Source organism: Pongo pygmaeus, chromosome 18 (genome assembly GCF_028885625.2).
Source record: "Pongo pygmaeus isolate AG05252 chromosome 18, NHGRI_mPonPyg2-v2.0_pri, whole genome shotgun sequence".
Classification (NCBI taxonomy): Eukaryota; Metazoa; Chordata; class Mammalia; order Primates; family Hominidae; genus Pongo; species Pongo pygmaeus.
In genome coordinates, this window is record NC_072391.2 from 26096565 (window position 1) to 26119067 (window position 22503).

A 22503-nucleotide genomic window follows, 5' to 3' on the forward strand; every position below is an offset into this window, starting at 1 on the left:
GGTTTGTTTATTGCAGCTGATCCTGATCTTAACAAAGGGTATGGTCAGATTTTTTTTTTTTTGAGATGGAGTCTTGCTGTATTGCCCAGCCTGGAGTGCAGTGGGACGATCTCGGCTCACTGCAAACTCCACCTTCCAGGTTCAAGCGATTTCCAGCTAATTTTTGTACTTTTAGTACAAGGCCAGGCTGGTCTCGAACTCCTAATCTCATAATCCTTCGCCTTGGCCTCCCAAACTGCTAGGATTACAGGCATGAGCCGCCATGCCCGGCTGGTATGGTCAGATTTTATTAAAAGTATCAACCTTTTTTGCTGCCTATAAAAATGTTCATAAGTTATCAGTATTCTTAGCACAATTTCTGTGGTTTTATGAGAGCAGGAGAGGCTGTGAAATGAACAGTGATGAAATGGAAGTCACCACTCTTTACAATGGTCAAGAAAATCTCAGATGTGAAGGTGATTTGAGAAATAGCACCTAAATTTATAGAGTATCTATCCTATCTGCTAAGATGTGAAGGTGATTTGAGAAATAGCACCTAAATTTATAGAGTATCTATCCTATCTGCTATTTTGTACACCTCATTAAATTCTCACCAAAATGTGTGAAGTAGACTTCTAACATTTTTACCATTTACGGATATAAAAACTGAGGCCCAGAGATCACTGACTTGCCCAAGATGCTACAGGTGGTAAAAAACTAGAAATTGAACCTGACTCCCCAGCCCACACTGGGTTCACTCTAGCGCACAGGGCTGCCAGAATTGAGGCAAGAGACGGTTGCCAGGGAAAAGTCTGGCCTGCTTGGCTGCCTGGGAATGGTGCCAGCGGGAGGGAGAAGATACAAGGAAACTGTGAGGGAATTGCTACCCCAGTTTTAACATGCAGCACTTTCAACACATAAATGCTTGATTTGTACCATATGAGCTCAGGGAAGAGAGCGGGGTTATGTTTCTAAGTAATTCATACTGATAATGGCATTCTCTCCAAGCTATCTATGGTGTTACATGAAAAGAACAAAACACAGAACAGTATACTGTATTTTCTTGAACATGCCTAGAATCGCTTTGAAAAGAGAGGATGGCAACTGGGTAGGAAGAATTTTCATCTTTCATAATTTTGAATCATGACAATGTCTTTATCTTAAAAAAAGACGACACTGAGCACAAAAAAATAAGGTTTTATTTTCAGCTGATTTTAGAAAGCTCAGAAAAAATTGAAAGAAAATTTATCTATAATTCCCTGACCCAAAGATTACCTGTCAGATGGGCACACAAACATCCTGGTGCATCGCTTGGCTTTAAAACAAACTGGGGTCAGGACATGGTGGCTCATGCCTGTAATCCCAGCACTTTGTGAGGTCAAGGCAGGAGGATCTCTTGAGCCCAGGAGACCAGCCTGGGCAACATAGAGATCCAGTCTTTACCAAAAACTGCAACATTAGCTGGGCGTGGCAGCATGCACCTGTAGTCCCAGCTACTCCAGAGGCTGAAGCCGGAGGATCGCCTGAGCACAGGAATTCAAGGCTGTATTGAGCTACAATCATGCCACTGCACTCCAGCCTGGGCAACAGAGCAAAGCCCTGTCTCAAGAAAACAAACAAACTCACTTTTATACTCCTGACGCTGGGTAAGCATCTTCTATAATGGGTATATTTAAAGGATTTGAGATTAATATTGTAGTAGGCAAGCACTATTTGTATTCTAGAATATTGCCCTTGCTTTCTAGCTTTAACATTTTGTCTCAATTTACACTATTTTTACTAGGTAATATTCACTTTTCTTTTGGTTGTCATTTATTGTTTTCAACACTATCTTCATGACCTGTTTGTGTTCAGAGTGGCTCACAGATAAGGAAACATTTTTGCCCAGTCTTAAGTTCATGGAAGATAATAGGAAGAGTAATTAACTGCAGCAAAAGGTTACGACAAAACATGGCATTATCAGGGCTTGAAAGGACTTTATTGTGGCTGTGGTGAAGCAGGCCCTGGTCTTGGCAGATGATAGCAGAAGGGCACTGAGTGCCAGTGTGCAACTTGAATTTGATCCCATAAAGTTAGGCATCAGGAAGCCATTCAGAATTTTTCACCCGGTCAGATGCTCAGATTTGCCAGAGAACTCTGGTAGTGGCAAGAACCAGGGCTGGTGCTCAGAACTGGGATAGAGGCATTGTCCCCCCCCCCAAAAAAAAAGCCCAAATCAGAGCAGTGGCAATGTAAGTGCAGGGAGGACATGATGTGGGATTATTTAGAAAACAGGCCAAATGACATGCAACTACTCCGCGGATACAGACGAAGCAGGAATCAGGGACCCAATAAGTCTCAGGTACTTTCAAGTAAGACCATGTAGGTGGAAAGGGGCAGGACTCTGGGTTCCATTCTAAGTAACTGAGACTGACGCAGCAGTGGAACCTCCAGATACAGATAACCCCTGACAGACTGAAATACGATCTGGGGACAGCAAGGTGGTGGTAGCTTGAGAGAGGTCTACAATCCACCTAATGGTTTAGAGCCGCCTGACTACCAGGCCTCTGTGTGGATGGGAAAGTCCTGAGGATTGGACTCTGGAAAACCACCACACTTAAGAGACAGAGAAAAAAGAGCAGTCACGGAGGTAGGTCACGAAATAGGGGTCAACAGGACCCCCGAGGAGTTCAAGATACTGGAAAGCACTGGCCATGAGTGCCAGATCTCCAGCACACACATCATGAATTTGCTTCTCCCCAGAGGAACAGAAGCTCCTTCAGCGTGGTGCCTGGCTCACGGTAGCTGGTCAACAACTAGCTTTTAAAAAAACAGAGACAAGGTCTCACTATGTAGCCCAGGTTGGACTTGAAATCCTGGGCTCAAGCGATCATCCCACTCAGCCTCCCAAAATGCTGGGATTATAGGCATGAGCCACTGTGCACAGCCAATAACTACTTGAGTGAATGAAGAGATAGGAGCTGGGCTGTAAGTGGCCACTGGACTTGCTGATTAGAAGGGAGTGATGCCATAAACCACAGCCACTTTCAGGACAGCAGCCTGCCTCCTCTCCTCCTACCTTTATCCTGTCCAACACCTAAGTATAGTAGTACCATTGGAAGTCTGTCTCCTCAAAAGCAAGAATGTTCAGGTACACACGTGTGAGTTCACCTCTTAACTATAGGGGAGAAAACCTGTCTTTATGTATAAGTCTCATTCACTCATTTTGACCAAAACCCTTCAGAGGGAGATGCTGTCATTATGATGGGTACCTCTTCAAGACTATGCAACAGCAACAGAGTCTATAAAAGCTACACAGAGGCCGGGTGCGGTGGCTCACGCCTGTAATCCCAGCACTCTGGGAGGCTGGGGCAGGCGGATCACCTGAGGTCGGGAGTTCGAGACCAGCCTGGCCAACATGGTGAAATCCTGTCTCTACCAAAAATGCAAAAATTAGCTGGGCGTGCTGGCTCACGCCTGTAGTCCCAGCTACTCGGGAGGCTGAGGCACGAGAATAGCTTGAACCTGGTAGGCAGAGATTGCAGTGAGCTGAGATTATACCACCGTACTCCAGCCTGAGTGAGAGTGAGATTTGGCCTCAAAAAACAAAAAACAAAAAGCCACACAGAACACAAGCAAGAAAGTACTTTTAGATTAAAATTCGTCTTATGTGAATTATGGCAAATGAAATCACCCCACTGTTTATCTGTTTTATGAGTTTTTACATTTGCTTAAAATTAGCATACTTGATCTTTTATAGTTTCCATCTCCACCAATTAGTATTGGCAGATTTCCACTATATGTAGAAGTCAAAAGATCAGACTGTAAAAATATCAGATATTGTAATTAAGAGCTCCAAACAAGTCTTGCAGTTTCGGAGGTAGAAACCCACCCAGCCAGTTCAGCTGCTTGGACTTCAAAGCCCTCCGCCTGGCCATCTCAGCCAGGCTCAGGTTCCTTCTCCCACAGATCAGGCCAAGCAGGACTTGTCAAACATACACATTCAAGTTCCTAGCACACAGTAGGTGCTAAGTGGGAATTGATTATAAACTTGAATTCTTCCATCAACAAATATCCACCTCTCCTGTCCAACTTGCCTCAGATCTTCAGGTTCTCTCTTCACTGAGGCAGCTAAGCTTCTACATCCTTCATGAAGTTTCCTTTACTTCTCGACAGAAGACAGTTCCCTTTAGGCCTATCATCTCTAAATGCAACTGGCTTTCCATTTTCCACTTACTCAACACTCCACAAAGTACTTTTGCTACATGGTATTTATTCAATGACTGTATATTTAGTCACCACCTCAATCACTGCTAAGCTCTCTTCACGTCTATCTGTACCACAGTTTCCCATCTTAGACTGTGACATCAACTGGCAAGGGCTTGCTGTTGGCCGATTCACCATGACTGACATGGTGTGTCACAAAGAGCTCTGAGTAAATGCTGTGAAGGAAGAGGATGAGGATGGAGATGAGGATCCTGAGAAGGGCCCAGACTGGCTGCCCAACCCATGGACCTGAGTCCTGAGTAAGGCCTGGGAGGTCTGTCCAGGGGTGATTCTAAGGCACAGTGGTGAAGGACATGATTGGTCCCCCAAGTGTGGTCCTCAGGTCTCATGGCAGCCACTCGCCTGGTAACAGTGCAACAAGCATTCCATTTAGAAGATCTTCCAGAACACACACAAGAAGCATTGTCTAATGAAAATGGAGACAAGGTCTTTCTTGGAAGAGAGTGCCCAAGTAGATACTCTCTGCCCCAAGACTAACCAGGTCCCTTTTAAGGTCCCTGAGAACAGCAGCCTGGGAGCAACCAAGACTTTCAAAGGCTGACAAGGCACAGAGTGGATGAATGGAACGAACAATACATGAAAAAAACACTTTGGCTGATAGAACCTCCAACCTGAGGCAGGGACAGTGTCGCTCGCTGACATGCAGAAACGTAACTGTAGCAGAGATGATGATGATGAGAAATGCTTCGCATTTCCCACAATGCCGATATCCCAAGCCCTGTGCTACCACCCTCTCCCCGAACACACACACACACACACACACACACACACACACACACACACACACACACACACACACACACACACACACACACACACACACACACACACACACACACACACACACACACACACACACACACACACACACACACACACACACAGTCAGAGGTTGACACCCAGAGCCTGACATCAGGATAGGACTCTTGGCACTCTGCACTGAAACACCGTGATTAGTCTTGACTAGACAGCAAAAGTAATGCCAGCCTAAGCTTGAAATGAAGGGTCCATCTTGTGAAAAGTTAGGCTGCGCCCAAGACAGCCAGGTCTGGAAAGTCTTTCACTTCTCCTACTTCGCTGAAAGGCTGTCCACCTTGGTTGAATGTCAGCTTGTACCGTAAGCGGATAGGTTCCTGGGACAGAAGAGACAGAAGATGTTATCAGTGGAGAGCAACCCAGGAACAGGGGTCAATGTTAACTCAAGTCAAGTGAGTGCTTCAAACAATTCTGACACAAAATACCTGGGATACTCTCTTTGGGACTACAAACAAGGGGAAACAGGCACATATCCTGGGAACCCTTCGATACTTCTGCAGTCCTGAAATCCTGAGATGGGCTGCAATTCAGAGACCAGCTAAGGAAAACAGGCCTTGTCCTTTCAGAGGACTCCAGAGGATTAGGGAGAGTTCATGTGTCCCTCCCTTGGTCCCCAGTTATGACAATCCATCTGATCTTCCTTCAATGAGCCCCAAAGACAGACTCCAGCGAGGGATATTCCACATATACCCCTAACACCCAACCAAACCAGAGACTGACTTTCTTTTTTCTCTTTTCCTTCCTTCCTTCCTTCCTCCCTCCCTCCCTCTCTCTTTCATCTATCTATCTGTCTGTCTGTCTGTCTATCTATCTGATGGAGTCTCACTCTATCACCAGGCTGGAGTGCAGTGGTACGATCTTGGCTCACTGCAACCTCCGCCTCCTGGGTTCAAGCAATTCTCCTGCCTCAGCCTCCCGAGTAGCTGAGACTACAGGCACACGCCACCATGCCCAGCTAATTTTTGTATTTTTAATAGAGATGGGGTTTCACCATGTTGGCCAGGATGGTCTCGATCTCTTGACCTCGTGATCCATCCGCCTCAGCCTCCCAAAGTGCTGGGATTACAGGCGTGGGCCACTGCACCTGGCCAACTTTATTTTTTTTTGAGATGGAGTCTTGCTCTGTTGCCCAGGCTGGAGTGCAGTAGTGCGATCTTGGTTCATTGCAACCTCCACCTCCTGGGTTCAAGCGATTCTCCTGCCTCAGCCTCCTGAGTAGCTAGAACTAAAGGCGCGTGCCCCCACACCCAGCTAATTTTTGTATTTTTAGTAGAGATGGGGTTTCACCATGTTGGCCAGGCTGGTCTCAAACTCCTGACCTCAGGTGGTCCACCTGCCTCAGCCTCCCAAAGTGCTGGGATTACAGGGGTGAACCACTGTGCCCGGCAAACCAGAGACTTTAGAGCAAGGCCTCAATGTGTCTCTCTCTCTACCCACAAAGTTACCTCCCCTTACAGTTCAGAGGCCCCCATCTCCCTGCTACCACAGACACTGGAACATACTTTGTGTGGATTGTCAAGCAGCAGCATCTGAGATATCACAGCTGGAGGCATCAAAGGACTGAATGCAGGAAGCTTGGAGCTGGATGCCGGCTGCAGCTTCACTCTCATTGACTATCGGGGGAAGAAAACCAGCATGTAACTCATTCCTAACCACAGCTTCCAGGACGGAGATCAGGTGATGGGGAGTTGGACCTCCCCAACACCCCTCCAAGAGGAAATGGCCCTCTTAGACGTGGTACCCCGAGGCACCTATGGGAGCCCAAGCAGACAGACTCCCACTAATTGATAAAAGGATCTAAGAGGCCTTTCCTTCCACACACAGAATGGATCGGGAGTTGTGCGGTCAATAACCGGCATCTGAGAGGCAGCATCAACAGCCAGGGCACATCTTGGGTTGAATTCTAACTCTGCTTCTCACTAGCTCTGTGACCTTGAGTAAAATATTTAATTTCTGAGCCTCGGGTTAACTTATAAAACAGAGGTGGTAGCAGAACATTGTCCACAGGACTACCATAAGAAGTAGAGACTGCAGGTCATATTTTTGTCTGTCTCGAATCTTTTCCTTTCAGGACAGGCCCCTTCCCCTGTGACTGTGGGGTGCCTGTTAATCAGTAGGGCCCCACTTCCCTTGAAAAGGGGTGGATATGTTTATCTCACATTGGCCAAGTGTCTCATATCCCAGGATACAAGTTCCTGGTCCAAGGTATGGAAGTAACACCAACAAGCCCAATCAGAGCCCTTTCCTGGGTAATCAACATACATGCTTCATGCCTGGTGAGAGTTTCTGAGATAAAGAGGGTTAAGGACCATGCAACCTTGGAGCTGTGGGTAGCCACTTTCCTGTTTGTGGCGAAACTGTCAGAATGGTGCCAAAGAAAAGCAGAGTCAAGAGATACAGACAGATTCTTAAGGCATCGTTTAAGAACCTATCTGGATCCACTCATATCTGAAGCCAGATATTCAGGAATCCCCAGTCAGGTAAGCCATTACATTCCCACTTAAGATAGTTTGAGTGAAGATTCTTTCCTTGACACTCGACAGATAAGTCCCAGCAAAGAACCTGGCACTCAAAAACGACAGCCATTACTGAGAAATCCTCAACAGATGACTCACCTTTGGCACAGCCACTTGAAACATGATATCCCAGACAGGCTGGGGAGCCGTGCTCATCATGGTCAAGAGCAGCACCTGTACCTCTGGGTGCCCAGGGGCTCCCGTCTGGGAGAAGTGGAGCAGAATTCTGAATCCATTCCGGTCATACACAATGAGAGGCGGCAGGCTGCCTGGCAGAGAGGGTGTGAGCAGAAGGGTTAACACCACTACAAACCCCCCAGACAGCCAGGCTGGAAAGAGATGTACATGTTATCCCCAGATGCTGTTGCTTCTCCATGCAGAACATGTCCACGACTGAATTCCTCTGCACTACCATAATTCAAGTCCTAGCTGGACTCTAGCTGGACTCCTATGACCCTTCAAACTGACCTTTCTCCACCATCCAACCATCATACACACACCACCAGTTATTAAAAATCACATTTTTGAGGAAGATATGATCATGATTAAAATCATGCATGAACACTATAGAAAACAGAGAATTATCAGCCAGGCGTGGGGGCTCACGCCTGTAATCCCAGCACTTTAGGAGGCTGAGGCGGGTGGATCACTTGAGGTTAAGAGTTCAAGACCAGCCTGGACAACATGGCAAAACCCCATCTCTACTAAAAATACAAAAATTAGCCGGGCATGGTGGTACACGCCTGTAATCCCAGCCATTTGAGAGGCTGAGGCACAAAAATCACTTGAACTCGGGAGGCGGAGGTTGCAGTGAACTGCACTCCAGCCTAGGTGACAGAGCCAGACTGTCTCAAAAAAACAAACAAAAAACAAAAAACCACACACACAAACAGGATTATCATTAAAAAATGAAATAAATGCCTTTTTTTTTTTGAGATGGACTTTCGCTTTTGTTGCCCAGGCTGGAGTGCAATGGCATGATCTTGGCTCACTGCAACCTCCGCCTCCCGGGTAGCTGGGATTACAGGCATGCACCACCACACCTGGCTAATTTTTGTGTTTTTAGTAGAGACGGGGTTTCTCCATGTTGGTCAGGCTGGGGGAGTTCAGGCCTCAAACTCCCGACCTCAGGTGATCCGCCCACCTCGACCTCCCAAAGTGCTGGGATTACAGGCGTGAGCCACCACACCCAGCCAATGCATTCTTAATTCTACCCAGAAATAACCACTTACTTCCTTCTGGTCTTTTTTGTATGACTACAAACACACACATATGCTCACACACACACATATACCACCTTATATTTAATTGTACAAAACCGTAGATACCAAATCACCTCAAATTAATAAGTTTAATAACATTCCAATGGAAATTCTAAAGAGACTTTTAATTTAGCTAAGGAGTGACTCTAATGTTTATTTGAGGGGGAAAAACTATGTAAGACTAACCAATAAATTTAAAAAGGGGGGCAGGGCTATAGCAAATACTCAGATAAAATTACAATTCAAGTAAAGTGACATAAACAAAACGTGCAGAACAAATCTAAATGAGACTGTAACATAACATATCCTTCAAAAATCAGGGCTGGCTCAATGAATGGCACTCAGATTGGTTAATCAGCTGGGAAAAAACCTTAATATCAAAATATACATTACTAAAATATAGCTTAGAGCTGGGTATGGTGTCTCATGCCTGTAATCCCAGCTACTCAGGAGGCTGAGATGGGAAAACTGCTTGAGGTCAGGAGTTCAAGACCAGCCTGGGCAATACAGTGAGATCTGCCTCCCACCCCCAAAAAGACAATAAAAATTTGCTGGATGTGGTGGTGCATGCCTGTCATCCTAGCTACCTGGGAGTCTGAGGCAGGAGGATTGCTTGAGCCCAGGAGGAATATGAGGCTGCAGTGAGCTATGACTGTGCCACCGCACTCCTGCCTAGGCGATGGAGTGAAGCCCCATCTCAAAAAAATTAAAACATAGTTTAACAATGAAACTACCAAAGATTTAAGAGACTGAAAATACCAGTGGGGTATGGTGGCAAGAGTATGGGGAAAAAAAGCAACCTTTTCAGAAGGGAAATTGGTAATGCAGATCAAAATTTTAAATGTCTACATGTGGCATTTCACTGGTATTATGATCTCCTAATAATCAGGAAGGTATAAAAGGAAGGTATAAAGAAAGGCATCCAAAGATGTTCTTTGTAGCCCTGGGTTTTTTTTGGTTTTTTTTTTTTTAGACAGTCTCACTGTGTCACCCAGGCTGGAATGCAGTGGTGCAATCTCAGCTCACTGCAACCTCCGCCTCCCAGGTTCAAGTGATTCTCTTGCCTCAGCCTCCCAAGTAGCTGGGACTACAGGTGCCCACACCACGCCTGGCTAATTTTTTTTGTGTTTTTTAGTAGAGACAGGGTTTCACCATGTTGGCCAGGTTGGTCTCAAACTCCTGACCTCAGGTGATTGCCCACCTTGGCCTCCCAAAGTGCTGGGATTACAGGCGTGAGCCACCACACCCGGCCTGTAGCCCTGTTTTTAACAGTAAACAGGTAGAAAGAAATTGACCTTCAGACAAGGACTGAATAAGCTGGACATAGTGGCGCATGCCTGTAGTCCCAGCTACTTGGGAGGCCAAGGTGGGAGGATGGCTTGAGCCTGGAGGACGGAGGTTGTAGTGAACTGAGATGGCGCCACTGCACTCCAGCCTGGGTGATAGGGCCAGACCTTGTCTCAAAAATAAAATTAAAAAAAAAAAAAAAAAAAAAAAAAATGACTGAATAGGGCTGGGCGCGGTGGCTCACGCCTGTAATCCCAGCACTTTGGGAGGCCGAGGTGGGCAGATCACGAGGTCAAGAGATCGAGACCATCCTGGCTAACACGGTGAAACCCTGTCTCTACTAAAAATACAAAAAATTAGCTGCGCATGGTTGTTGGCACCTGTGTCCCAGCTACTCGGGAGGCTGAGGCAAGAGAATGGTGTGAACCCAGGAGGTGGAGCTTGCAGTGAGCCAAGATCATGCCGCTACAATCCAGCCTGGGCGACAGTGAGACTCTGTCTTAAAAAAAAAAAAAAAAAAAAAAAAAAAAAAAAAAAAAAAGACTGAATAAACAGATTACAGTACCTCTACTTAATGGTGCATATATATAAGTTCATTAAAAATCAAGTTTTTAAAGAACAACTAAGGGCATAAAAATGGTATAGGCTTATAAGTAACAGTAAATGGAGTATAACACATTCTGTATACACTGTGGTATCAAGTTATTAAGAACTGTATGCACATATATATGTCCATGATGAGACAAGAAGAAAATCTATCAAGACATGAACAGAATTTCCATCCCTGGCTGGTAATGGTATAGATGATTTTACTTTTCTAGTCTTTTTTTTTTTTTTTTTTTTTTTTTTGAGTCAGAGTCTTCTCTGTTGCTCAGACTGAAGCACAGTGGCACGATCTCAGCTCACTGCAACTTCTGCCGTCTGGGTTCAGGTGATTCTCCTGGTTCAGGCTCCTGAGTAGCTGGGATTACAGGTGTACACTACCACAACCAGCTAATTTTTATATTTTTAGGGTTTCACCATGTTGGCCAGGCTGGTCTTGAACTCCTGACCTCAAGTGATCTGCCCGCCTTGGCCTCCCAAAGTGCTGGGATTACAGGCATGAGCCACTGCGTCTGGCCTATTTCATCTTTAATAAAACTCTACATTTTGAACACGTATTTTTAACTTTTTTATTTTTTAAAGTTTCCTTTGTAATAATTTCAGACTTATAAAAAGTTATAAAACTAATACAAAAATTTCTATATACCCTTCATGTAGCTTCCCCAGATGTAAACATCGTAACTACAGTACAATTATTGAATTCAGAAAATTAACATTGAACATGTATTATTTCTTAAATCAAAAATCAGTAAAGAAATGTGCAAAGAGCTCCCACTGTTTACCAACTCTGTTTATTTATAAATTTGTCTGCCTGGCTTTCAGGGCTTTCTGAAATCTAACCTCACCACAAAGAGCCATAGGACGGCTCTGTGCTAAAGAGCCCAGGCCCTGGAACAGACGACCTGAGTTGTGTCCTGCTCTGCATACTAGTGTAGAGACAGTAGGCACCTTAATTAGCTGAGCCTTCCATTTCCTTCCCTTTTAACAGAGATAATATCCACTTTTCTGCTTTAATGAGGATCCCTAGAGAAGGAGGATCACTAGCCAAATTCATCCACTCATTTGAATTCTACCTCTTGCCAGTCATTTCAGGCCACATTAAACATTCCCTTCTTAATCCCAAATCAATGAACATTATGTGCCTAAGTAAGCCTTTTCATTAAATTCTGCCTGCCCATATCCTTGACAGTGTCAATACTAAGGAAGGCTAAGAAATCAGCTAAAAGACAAAGAAGCAAACTTTTTTTTTTTTTGGAGACGGACTCTCACTTTGTCACCCAGGCTAGAGTGTGGTGGCATGATCTTGGCTCACTGCAACCTCTACCTCCTGGGTTCAAGCAATTCTCCTGCCTCAGCCTTCCAAGTAGCTGGGACTACAGGCATGCACCACCATGCCCAGCTAATGTTTGTATTTTTTGTAGAGAGAGGGCTTCGTTATGTTGGCCAGGCTGGTCTGGAACTCCTGGCCTCAAGTGATCACCTGCCTTGGCCTCCAAATTTTTTTCTTCCCCCCCAAACAGAGACAAGGCTATGTCGCCCAGGCTGGTCTCAAACTCCTGGCCTCAAGTGATCCTCCCACCTCAGCCTCCCAAAGTGCTGGGATTACAGGCGTGAGTCACCATACCTGGCCACAACCTCTTACTTCCTGCCCTCATGCAAAATCTCTCCCATTTATCAACCAAATTTAAGGGCCACTTCTACCAAATCGGAGTGGAAAAAGCTGGGAGTCTAATAGATTCCCAGGAAAAAAAAAAAAGGTGGGGAGTGAAACTGTACTTACTGGGCTTAACAGACTCCAAAGGGACAAACACTTGAGCCAGAGGTGTATTCTGTGAAGATGGGGAAGGAGCCAACGGGCCAGCCTCCCAGGACCAACCTGGAGAGGACTTAGTACCTGGTGGCACTTCCTTGGGGACACTTTTCTGCGAAACATAATTCCTACAAAGAAATAAAAAATATCAAAGATTAGCAAAAATTGTACCGATTTCCTGGAATTTGGGTTAGGCTTATTAAAGAACAAGGAAAAAATAACAAACACACACAGACACACATACACAGACACACACAGACACACACACAGAGTTAGATGTCATATGCCTTTTTTTTTTTTTTTTTTTTTTTGATACAGTGTCTCGCTCTGTTGCCCAGGCTGGAGTGCAGTTGAACAGTCTCGGCTCACTGCAACCTCTGCCTCCCAGGCTCAAGCGATTCTCCTGACTCAGCCTCCTGAGTAGCTGGGATTACAGGCACCTGCCACCACGCCCGACTAATTTTTGTATTTTTATTAGAGACAGGGTTTCACCACTTTGGCTGCGCTGGTCTCAAACTCTTGACCTCAGGTGATCCGCCCGCCTCGGCCTCCCAAAGTGCTGGGATTACAGGCATGAGCTAATGCGCCAGATGTTATATGACTTTTGTCAAGTAATCGAACTCATACCTCAGCTTCCTCATCTGTTAAATGGGAATAACAGAAGTAATTTACCTCCTAGGGCTGTTATAAGAATCAAATGAGACAATGTATGAAAAGCACTTAGAGGCTGGGCACGGTGGCTCACGCCTGTAATCCCGGCACTTTGGGAGGCCGAGGCAGGTGGATCATTTGAGGTCAGGAGTTCAAGACCAGCCTGGCCGACATGGTGAAACCCCGTCTCTACTAAAAATACAAAAATTTAAAAAAAATAAAAAAGAAAAAATTAGCCAGGCGGTGGTGGCGCACGCTTGTAATCCCAGCTACTCAGGAGGCTGAGGCAGGAGAATGGCTAGAGCCTGGGAGGCGGAGGTTGTGGTGAGCCGAGATCACACTACTGCACTCCAGCCTGGGCAACAGAGTGAGACTCCATCTCAGAAAAAAAAAAAAAAAAAAAGAAAGAAAGAAAAGCACTTAAAATGTCCACACATAATAAGAACCCAATAACCTAGAGCCTTTGTTATGAAGGTTGCTCGTGTTGTACCTGTCAGGCAGTCCCTGACAATAAGTAGCTCAGTTAGGTTGTTTCCCAGGTGTGATCACAGAGGGACTTGAGCCAGGCAGATGATACACAAATTACACCAGCTACTATCCACTCCATGATTTTGTCCATTTGGGACACAAACTGAAAACATTTTAGAAAACTAAAGTCCCGAGAGGAGAAATAACCCACCCTGCCCGAGTGGCTGAAAAAAAGAAGACTGAAAGAAATGATCTCTGGGTGGCAAATGGGAATGAACTCCCAGGACATCCCACTTCTGCCAGAGCCTGGTGGTTTCTATCAGGAACATGGGCACTTTCAGGCTGTTTGGGTGAAGGTAAGCTGCACTTTTCCAGAGGCAAAGAGACAGGATCTATGAAAATGTTGTTACATTCACACCTTAGAGAACCTCTCCCTTCAGGGATCTATACTATAAGGCACTCCCCCAAGCACCTCCAAACTTGAAATTATGTAAATGTCCACAAAAGGGAAATGATCAAATACATCCATGCAATAAACTGTAATATAGCTATTAAGACTGAGGCATATTTATAGAAACTGATATGAAATGCATCACAGATATAATATAATATGAAAAGGTCATGCTGGAGTGCAGTTTATAAATTAAAATCCTGTTTGTGTAACAAGACACAGGAATGTACCACTACATGTATAGAAAAAAAGCAAAGAAGGAACATTCAACCTTGTTTTTAGGGAGTGGCACTTTGCACTTTGTTGTATATTTCTCCATGGATCAAATTTTGCTTAACTTCAATTATATGGTTATTAGAAGGGAAAACGAAAACAAATAGCAAAAACCTCATGTTCTACTACTCCTAGTCCTTAAACCTCTTTTCAGATGTCTTGGCCAAAGCAGGTATTTTCCTATGACTTAGGAAAAGAAGTAAAATGAGAAAAGGGAAGCAGCATATTAAACTTTTTTTGAGAAAGGGTCTCACTCTGCTGCCCAGGCTGGAATGCAGTGGCATGGTAATGGCTCATTGCAGCCTCGACTTTCCGGGCTCAAGTGATCCTTCCACCTCAGCCTCCTGAGCAGCTGGGACTACAGGCATGACCTACCACGCCTGGCTAATTTTTGTATTTTTTGTAGAGATGGGGTTTTGCCATATCTCCCAGGCTGGTCTTGAACTCCAGGGCTCAAGCGATCCACCTGCCTTGGCCTCCCAAAGTTCTGGGATTACAGGTATGATATGGTTTGGCTGTGTCCCTACCCAAATCTCATCTTGAATTGTAGCACCCACAATTCCCACATGTTGTAGCAGGGACCCAGTAGGAGATAACTGAATCATGGGTGCAGTTTCCCCATACTGTTCCATGGTAGTAAGTCTCACGAGACCTGACGGTTTTACAAGGGGAAACCCTTTTTCGTTTGGCTCTCATTCCCTCGTCTGCCGCCACATAAGACATGCCTTTTGGCTGAGTGCGGTGGCTCATGCCTGTAATCCCAGCACTTTGGGGAAGCCAAGGCGGGCGGATCATGAGGTCAAGAGATCGAGACCATTCTGGCTAACACAGTGAAACCTCATCTCTACTAAAAAAAACACAAACAATTAACCGGGTGTGGTGGCACACGCCTGTAATCCCAGCTACTCAGGAGGCTGAGACAAAAGAATCGCTTGAACCTGGGAGGCAGAGGTTGCAGCGAGCTGAGATCGCACCACTGCACTCCACCTAGGGTGACAGAGCGAGATTCCATCTCAAAAAAAAAAAAAAAACAAAAAAAGAAAACACATGCCTTTTGCCTTCCGCCATGACTGGCAGGCCTCCCCAGCCATGTGGAACTATGAGTCCATTAAACCTCTTTTTGTTTTTAAATTACACAGTCTTGGGTATGTCTTTATCAGCAGTGTGAAAACAAGTACAAGGCATGAGCCACCGCACCTGGCCTAAACTTTCAATAGAAAGATGTTTCTCGGCCAGGCAGACGGATCACCTGAGGTCAGGAGTTTGAGACCAGCCTGGCCAACATGGTGAAACCCCGTCTCTACTAAAAATTAAAAAAAAAATTAGCTGGGCATGGTGGCGCGTGCCTGTAATCCCAGCTACTCAGGAGGCTGAGGCAAGAGAATCGCTTGAACTCAGGAGGTAAAGGTTGTAGTGAGCCGAGATTGTGCCACTGCACTCTAGCCTGGGCAACAGAGTGAAACCCCCTCTAAAAAAAAAAGAAAAAAAGACCAAAAAAAAAAAAAAGAAAGAAAGATGTTTCTCCAGGGCGAGAGGCTGTCTTAGAGCACCATTCTCTGGCCCTTGTCCCATGAGAAGGAACCGCACTCAGGAGCCACACTCTCCCAGTCCCCTTGCCCAGAAGACTCACAGAGGGCCCAGAGCTGGCTGTGGTGAGAGGAGGTCCAGCAAATTCCTGTCTGCAGAAGGGTTCTGAACGTCACCGCCTGGCAGCATGAGGGAGGGATTCCTCTTTTCCTCACAGCAATTCTGACCAGAACCCTGTCAAATCAGGAATGGCTAAAATAAGACCAGGGTATGAATGACCATCAGCCACAGTAAAACCAAGGCACAGCTCTCCTGAGCCCACCCAAGCTGCTGTGGCCCAGACTGGTGACATCTCTTGGGGCAAGAGGGGAAAGAAAGGGCAAGATCACATGCAGCTCCTGGGCAGACCTCCAGGAAGTAGGCGACTGGTGCAACCTGTCTCCGCCCAGGGTACCAGCCAGACAGTATGGGTGAGGAAGAGGCTTTGGACCTCCAAGGCCATGATCCCACCAGGACAGTGCAGGAGCACCTCTCTGCTCACCAGGCAGTGCTGCCTCACAAGGGCAGGTCTGAGACCCTCCCCTTCTCTCTCCAGGCCCTGGGAAGGGCATCCTTACCGTGCCTGTAACAGGAGCATCACTGATTCCTGTAAGAAAGGAGTAGAGTGAGATGCCTAACAGTAACTCCACTTGCTTCAAGATGAAGAGTAATGCCACACCCATCCTTTCTAGGACATCCAGAAAGTCTAGACAAATAAGCAACTTACTGAAGGTCATGCGACTTGTTCATGGCCAATCTGTGACTAATATGCAAGGGAGACCCTCTGAACTGCCCAGAACACCTGATTCCCTCGGCAGCAGGTATGTGCTCCCCAAGGGAACCAGCTCATTCCCCTACTCACAATCACCCTGACTCCCTCAGCAGCAGGTATGTGCTTCCTGAGGGGACCAGCTCACTCCCCTACTCACAACCACCCTGATTCCCTCAGCAGCAGGCATGTGCTTCCTGAGGAGACCAGCTCACTCCCCTACTCAGAACCCTGCTGATTCCCTCAGCAGCAGGCACTTGCTCCCAGAGGGAACCAGCTCACTCCCCCACTCACACCCATCCCGATTCCCTCAGCAGCAGGCATGTGCTCCCTGAGGGTCCAGCTCACTCTCCTACTCACAACCACCCTGATTCCCTCAGCAGCAGGTATGTGCTCCCTCAGCAGCAGACACGTGTTCTCCGAGGGTCCAGCTCACTCCCCTACTCACACTATTCCTGACTCGCTCAGCAGCAGACACGTGCTTCCCAAGGGGACCAGCTCACTCCCCTACTCACACCCATCCTGACTCCCTCAGCAGCAAGCACATGCTCCCAGAGGGAACCAGCTATTCACAACCATCTCGACTCCCTCAGCAGCAGGCATGTGCTCTGCGAAGGGAACCAGCTCACTCCCCTACTCGCACCCATCCTGTGCCTGCTCCCCACAAGCACCTGCCCTCACCCAAGGCTGCCAGGTCCTGATGAAGCAAAGATGGCACCACAGTCCCCGCCTGCGCAGGTCCATTGTCCACCTCCAAGTCAATCAGGGGGCAGGTCTTCATGCAGCCTGCTGGATTCTGAAAGACTAGAAAGCCCAGGGTTAGGAAGAGAAGTCAGTTGGACATGAGAGCAGTCTCCACATAAATCCTATCAGCTTCCCTCAGGCCACCTCCAATCAAATGGTAACGCCCTCCCTGCCCTTCCAAGAACCTTCCACTCAGCTGAGTGTCCTGACACACAGCTCAGCTGGCATCCACGACAAGAGGGAGCCAAGGCCTGCCTTCCTACCCCAGAGATCACCGGCCCTCCTGCAAAGGTCCCATCACCCTGGAGGAAAGCAGATTCGGCCTTCTCCAGCTCAGGCCATTCTGAGGCTTCTGACCACAGCTGATCAGAATCACCCACAGTGCTTGAAAGACGCAGACCTCCAGGCCCAGCTCCAAGCAGTCTTGATTCAGAAAGTCCAAGCCAGGGACTGCATTTCAACCAGTGCTCCAGGTGATTCTGATACAGCTGATCTGGCACTAGGAACCACTAAGGAAGATCATTTCTTTTGTCTCTAGCTCCTGTATGTAAGCATTTATGAGAATTCAAACGCAGACACAGCTTAGCCATCTGCTTTTGTGTGTAGTCAAAGCTGGGGTCCAGCCTGGCAACCAGCTCATGACAATTCCTAAGGCTGGGCGTGGCAACATGAAACCCACTTTCACAGGAAGAGGAACAAAGGGCGAGTTCTCTCATTTCTATTCCTTAACCCAGAATATGTTTAGGACCCATTTCTTTTCTGGGAGTTGCAAGCTGCCCCAAGGCAGAGAAGGCAAGGAGAAGCTTTCAAACATACCTCTGGAGACAGGGATGTCTCCCAATGAGCTGGTCACTCTGTTTCCAAAGGTGACCCGGCCCTCCATCACCTGTTTGTACAGCAGAACTCCTTGGGTGAGGAGGTCATTTGCCTGGAGAATTTCCGCTGAAGAATGAGGGAAGACTCAGAACCCCCTGGTTTGGCAACCAACAATCTCAGTCTTTTCTAAGCTTTTCCATAAAACAGCCTTCATATGGCTCGACTATGTTCAGTTTATCCACACCTCCTGTCTCCAGATTGTGTCATCGGACCCTATCAGGCCTAGTCAGTTAACCCGAGTCCTAACATGTTAGTAGTTCTCAATGCAGAAGGAAGCAAATCTGTTCACCTTCTACACCTGTACTGTCCAGAGTAATGGCCAGCAGTAAGCACTCAAATTAAGGCCCTTTCAATAACAAACTTTTAACTTTAACTCAGAACCTGAAGCTGGTGGCTCATGCCTATAATCCCACCATTTTGGGAGGCCGAGGCGGGTGGATCACCTGAGGTCAGGAGTTCGAGACTATCCTGGCCAACATGGTGAAATCCAGTTTCTACTAAAAATACAAAAAATCAGCCGTGGCGGGTGCATGTAATCCCAGCTATTCGGGAGGCTGAGGTGGGAGAATTGCTTAAATCCAGGAGACGGAGGTTGCAGTAAGCTGAGATCGCGCCATTGCACTCCAGCCGGGGCACCAAGAGCGAAACTCCATCTCAAGAAAAAAAGAAATATCAGAAACAGAACATTAGCAGCATCATGGGGGATGCCATGAACAAAACTGAGACCGAGAGAACTCTCAATTCAGAGGGGCTATTTTCATGCAAGGAAAAAAGGCTGTGCGTGGTGGTTCACACCTGTAATCCCAGCACTTTGGGAAGCCAAGGTAGGCAAATCACTTGAGCCCAGGAGTTTGAGACCAGCCTGGCCAACATGGCAATACTCCATCTCTACTAAAAGTACAAAAATTAGCCAGGTGTGGTGGTGCGCAACTGTAGTCCCAGCTACTCAGGAGGCTGAGGCATGAGAATAGCTTGAACACAGGACGTAAAGGCTGTAGAGGCTGCAGTGAGCTGAGCACGCCACTGGACTCCAGCCTGAGCAACAGAGTGAGATTGTCTCAAAAAAAGGAAAAAGGATTGCAGAGGGCATGCACGTGCTATCCACTAAGAGAGACTGAAGAAATATAAACCAATTATACAGTATGGCTTTTCTTTTATGTCTGACTTAGAACAATTTTTTTTTAAGTTAGCAAGAGATGATTAAGGAGAAATTTTATCAGGGAAATCTGAACACTGACGGAATCTTTGATTATTTTGAAATGTCCAGAGGCCAGAAGTTTGAAACCAGCCTGGCCAAAATGGTGAAACGTCATCTTACAAAAATACAAAAATTAGCCAGGCGTGATGGTGGGTGCCTATAATCCCAGCTACTTGGGAGGCTGAGGAAGGAGAATGGCTTGAACCCGGGAGGTAGAGGTTGCAGTGAGCCAAGACTGCACCACTGCACACTAGCCTGGACGACAGAGCGAGACTCCATCTCAAAAATAATTAAAAGAAAAAGAAACGTCTAGAATTTGCTTCAAAACAGACTAGGGAATGGGTGGGTACAGAGGTACACATGACACAAGATAAAAAAAATCAGCTATGAGCTGGTAATTATTAAAGATGAGTGAAGAATACATAGGATTTATTTTACTATTCCCCTCTCTCATGTTTCGAGATTTTCCATAATAAAGAGTTAACATTTTTTTTTAGTAACTGTGGACAATTCTCCACTTCCTTACAGATGTACCTTCCATTTCCCATCGGCCTGGCCCTCTTAGGTGACCTACCTGGCCCCTGAAGGTACAAAAGCCCGTAATCCCTTTGAGACACCACCCGCAGCTGTTTCTCTGGCCCCTGCGATTGGTCAGCTTTTCCTGAAGCCTCCAGTGGGATCTTTCTTCTACCTCTCACACCCCAATCTCCATGGCCAATTTCCACCCCTTTTCAGGCTTTAGACCTGCTGCTGATTTCTTACTGAAGCCTGGATCCTGCTAGAAGTCAGTTCTGAGGCAACTCAGGCCACACCCTCCCCAAGCCCAAGCTCCACGGAACCTAAAGTCCACTCTGTCTTGTTCCTGGCACAGCAGTGTGACAGGAGGGACCGAGTCTGTCTTGCAACTGGGCTGCTAGCTACACCCAAGGAAAGAAAACTTACCGAGTGCATCATCGTCATCAGTGGTGTCACTCGCCAGCCGGAACAGCGTGGGCCGCAGCTTTTCACACCTCTCATACACGATCTGAAAGAGCAGAGCTTGGTTCATGACACACGCCCGGGCACCCCATAAAGCCCCCCTCCAGGGCCCCAGGAGCCTCCGATCAGGCAGACGGCAGAGTCTGGGGCTTCAGAAGGCCTCCCATTGGTCCTGACTTAGAGACTGCAGTTTTGAAGTACCATGGCAGAGTTTCAGGAAAAGACTACAGGCTACAAGTGTATGATTTTTGAAAATAAAAGAATCTGACCGGGCAGAGTGGCTCATGTCTGTAATCCCAGCACTTTAGGAGACCAAGGTGGGCAGATCACCTGAGGTCAGGAGTTCAAGACCAGCCTGGCCAACATGGTGAAACCCTGTCTCTACTAAAAATACAAAAGTTAGCGGGTGCCTGTAATCCCAGCTACTCGGGAGGCTTTCTCCTAGGAATTTGGAAAGACAGTAGTTCATTTCTACTAATCTTGTGAAGTGGAAGGACAGGTAAATAAAGAAGTTATGTGGAGGTTGGCTCTCCTCCTGTGCAGAGAAACATAAAAAAAAAACAAAAACTGGAATGCAGAGGGAGATGGCTGAAACAGACCTGCAGAAGGAGGTGGAGAACAGAGCTCCAAGGGAGTCCAACAGCATGGCTGCCTTGAACCTGGCACAGACAGGCTGTGGTTTCTTTTTGATTGTTTGTTTTATTTTTTGAGACAGAGTTTCGCTGTTGTTGCCCAGGCTGGAGTGCAATGGAATGATCTCAGCTCACCACAACCTCCGCCTCCCAGGTTCAAATGATTCCCCCTGCTTCAGCCTCCTGAGTAGCTGGGATTACAGGCATGCACCACCATGCCCGGCTGATACTGTATTTTTAGTAGAGACGGGGTTTCTCCATATTGGTCAGGCTGGTCTTGAACTCCTGAACTCAGGTCATCCACCTGCCTCGGCCCCCCAAAGTGCTGGGATTACAGGCATGAGCCACTGCGCCCGGCTGGGCTGTGGTTTCTTAGATATGACAACAAAAGTACCAGCAAGACATTAAAAAAAAAAAAAAAAGGCCAGGCATGGTGGCTCATGCCTGTAATCCCAGCACTTCGGAAGGCCAAGGCAGGTGGATCACCTGAGGTCAGGGTTCAAGACCAGCCTGGCCAACATGGTGAAACCCTGTCTCTACTGGCCAGGCACGGTGGCTCACACCTGTAATCCCAGCACTTTGGGAGGCTGAGGTGGGCGGATCACCTGAGGTCAGGAGTTCAAGACCAGCCTAACCAACATAGAGAAACCCTGTCTCTACTAAAAAAAAAAAAAAAAAAAAAAAAAAAAAAACACACACAAAATAAGTCAGGCGTGCTGGCACATTCCTGTAATCCCAGCTACTCAGGAGGCTGAGGCAGGAGAATTGCTTGAACCTGGGAGGCGGAGGTTGTGGGGAGCTGAGATCAAGCAATTGCACTCCAGCCTGGGCGATACAGCAAGACCTTGTCTCAAAAAACAAAACAAAACAAAACTTTCCCGCTTCAAAAGATGCTATCAAAATAGTGAAAAGACAGCCCAAAGGATGGGAGAAAACTGTCTGATAAGGAACCTGTATCCAGAATATACAAAAAAAACGCTTGTAACTCAAAAATAAAAAGACAATACAAAAGATGGGCAATGGATTTGCACAGACATGTCTCCTAAGATGTACAAGCTGCCAATAAGCATAGGAAATAAATAAGCCATCAAGATACAGAAAGTTGCAATGAGACAGCACTTCACACCCTCCAGGAGGGCTCCAATCAAAAAGATAACAGCAAATGTTGGCAGGATACAGAGAACTGGAGCCAATACATTGCTGCTGGGAATTCAAAATGGCACGGCCACTTTGGAAAACAGTTTGGCAGTTCCTCAAAATGTTAAATATGGAGTTACCCCAAGATCCAGCAATTCCATTTCTAGGTATATTCCCAAGAGAATTTAAAATCTATGTTCACATAAAAACTTGGACAAAGT

General features: G+C 46.6%; 1 protein-coding gene across 4 annotated transcripts in view; it reads right to left on the reverse strand.

Annotated features, from left to right (window-relative positions):
• Positions 1-1935: 1935 nt before the first annotated feature.
• The window catches only part of GGA2 (golgi associated, gamma adaptin ear containing, ARF binding protein 2), a 45681-nt gene continuing 25113 nt past the window's right edge, over positions 1936-22503 (reverse strand). For all 4 annotated transcript variants that reach the window (XM_063654637.1, XM_054452572.2, XM_063654638.1 and 1 more), the window contains 9 exons: positions 20478-20559; positions 18278-18403; positions 17399-17521; positions 16527-16555; positions 16013-16143; positions 12510-12667; positions 7677-7846; positions 6564-6674; positions 1936-5378 (listed from right to left, as the gene is read on the reverse strand). In XM_063654637.1, the coding sequence (XP_063510707.1) occupies positions 5268-5378; positions 6564-6674; positions 7677-7846; positions 12510-12667; positions 16013-16143; positions 16527-16555; positions 17399-17521; positions 18278-18403; positions 20478-20559 (1041 nt within the window). In that variant the 3' untranslated portion in view covers positions 1936-5267. The remainder of the gene's footprint in view (positions 5379-6563; positions 6675-7676; positions 7847-12509; positions 12668-16012; positions 16144-16526; positions 16556-17398; positions 17522-18277; positions 18404-20477; positions 20560-22503) is intronic.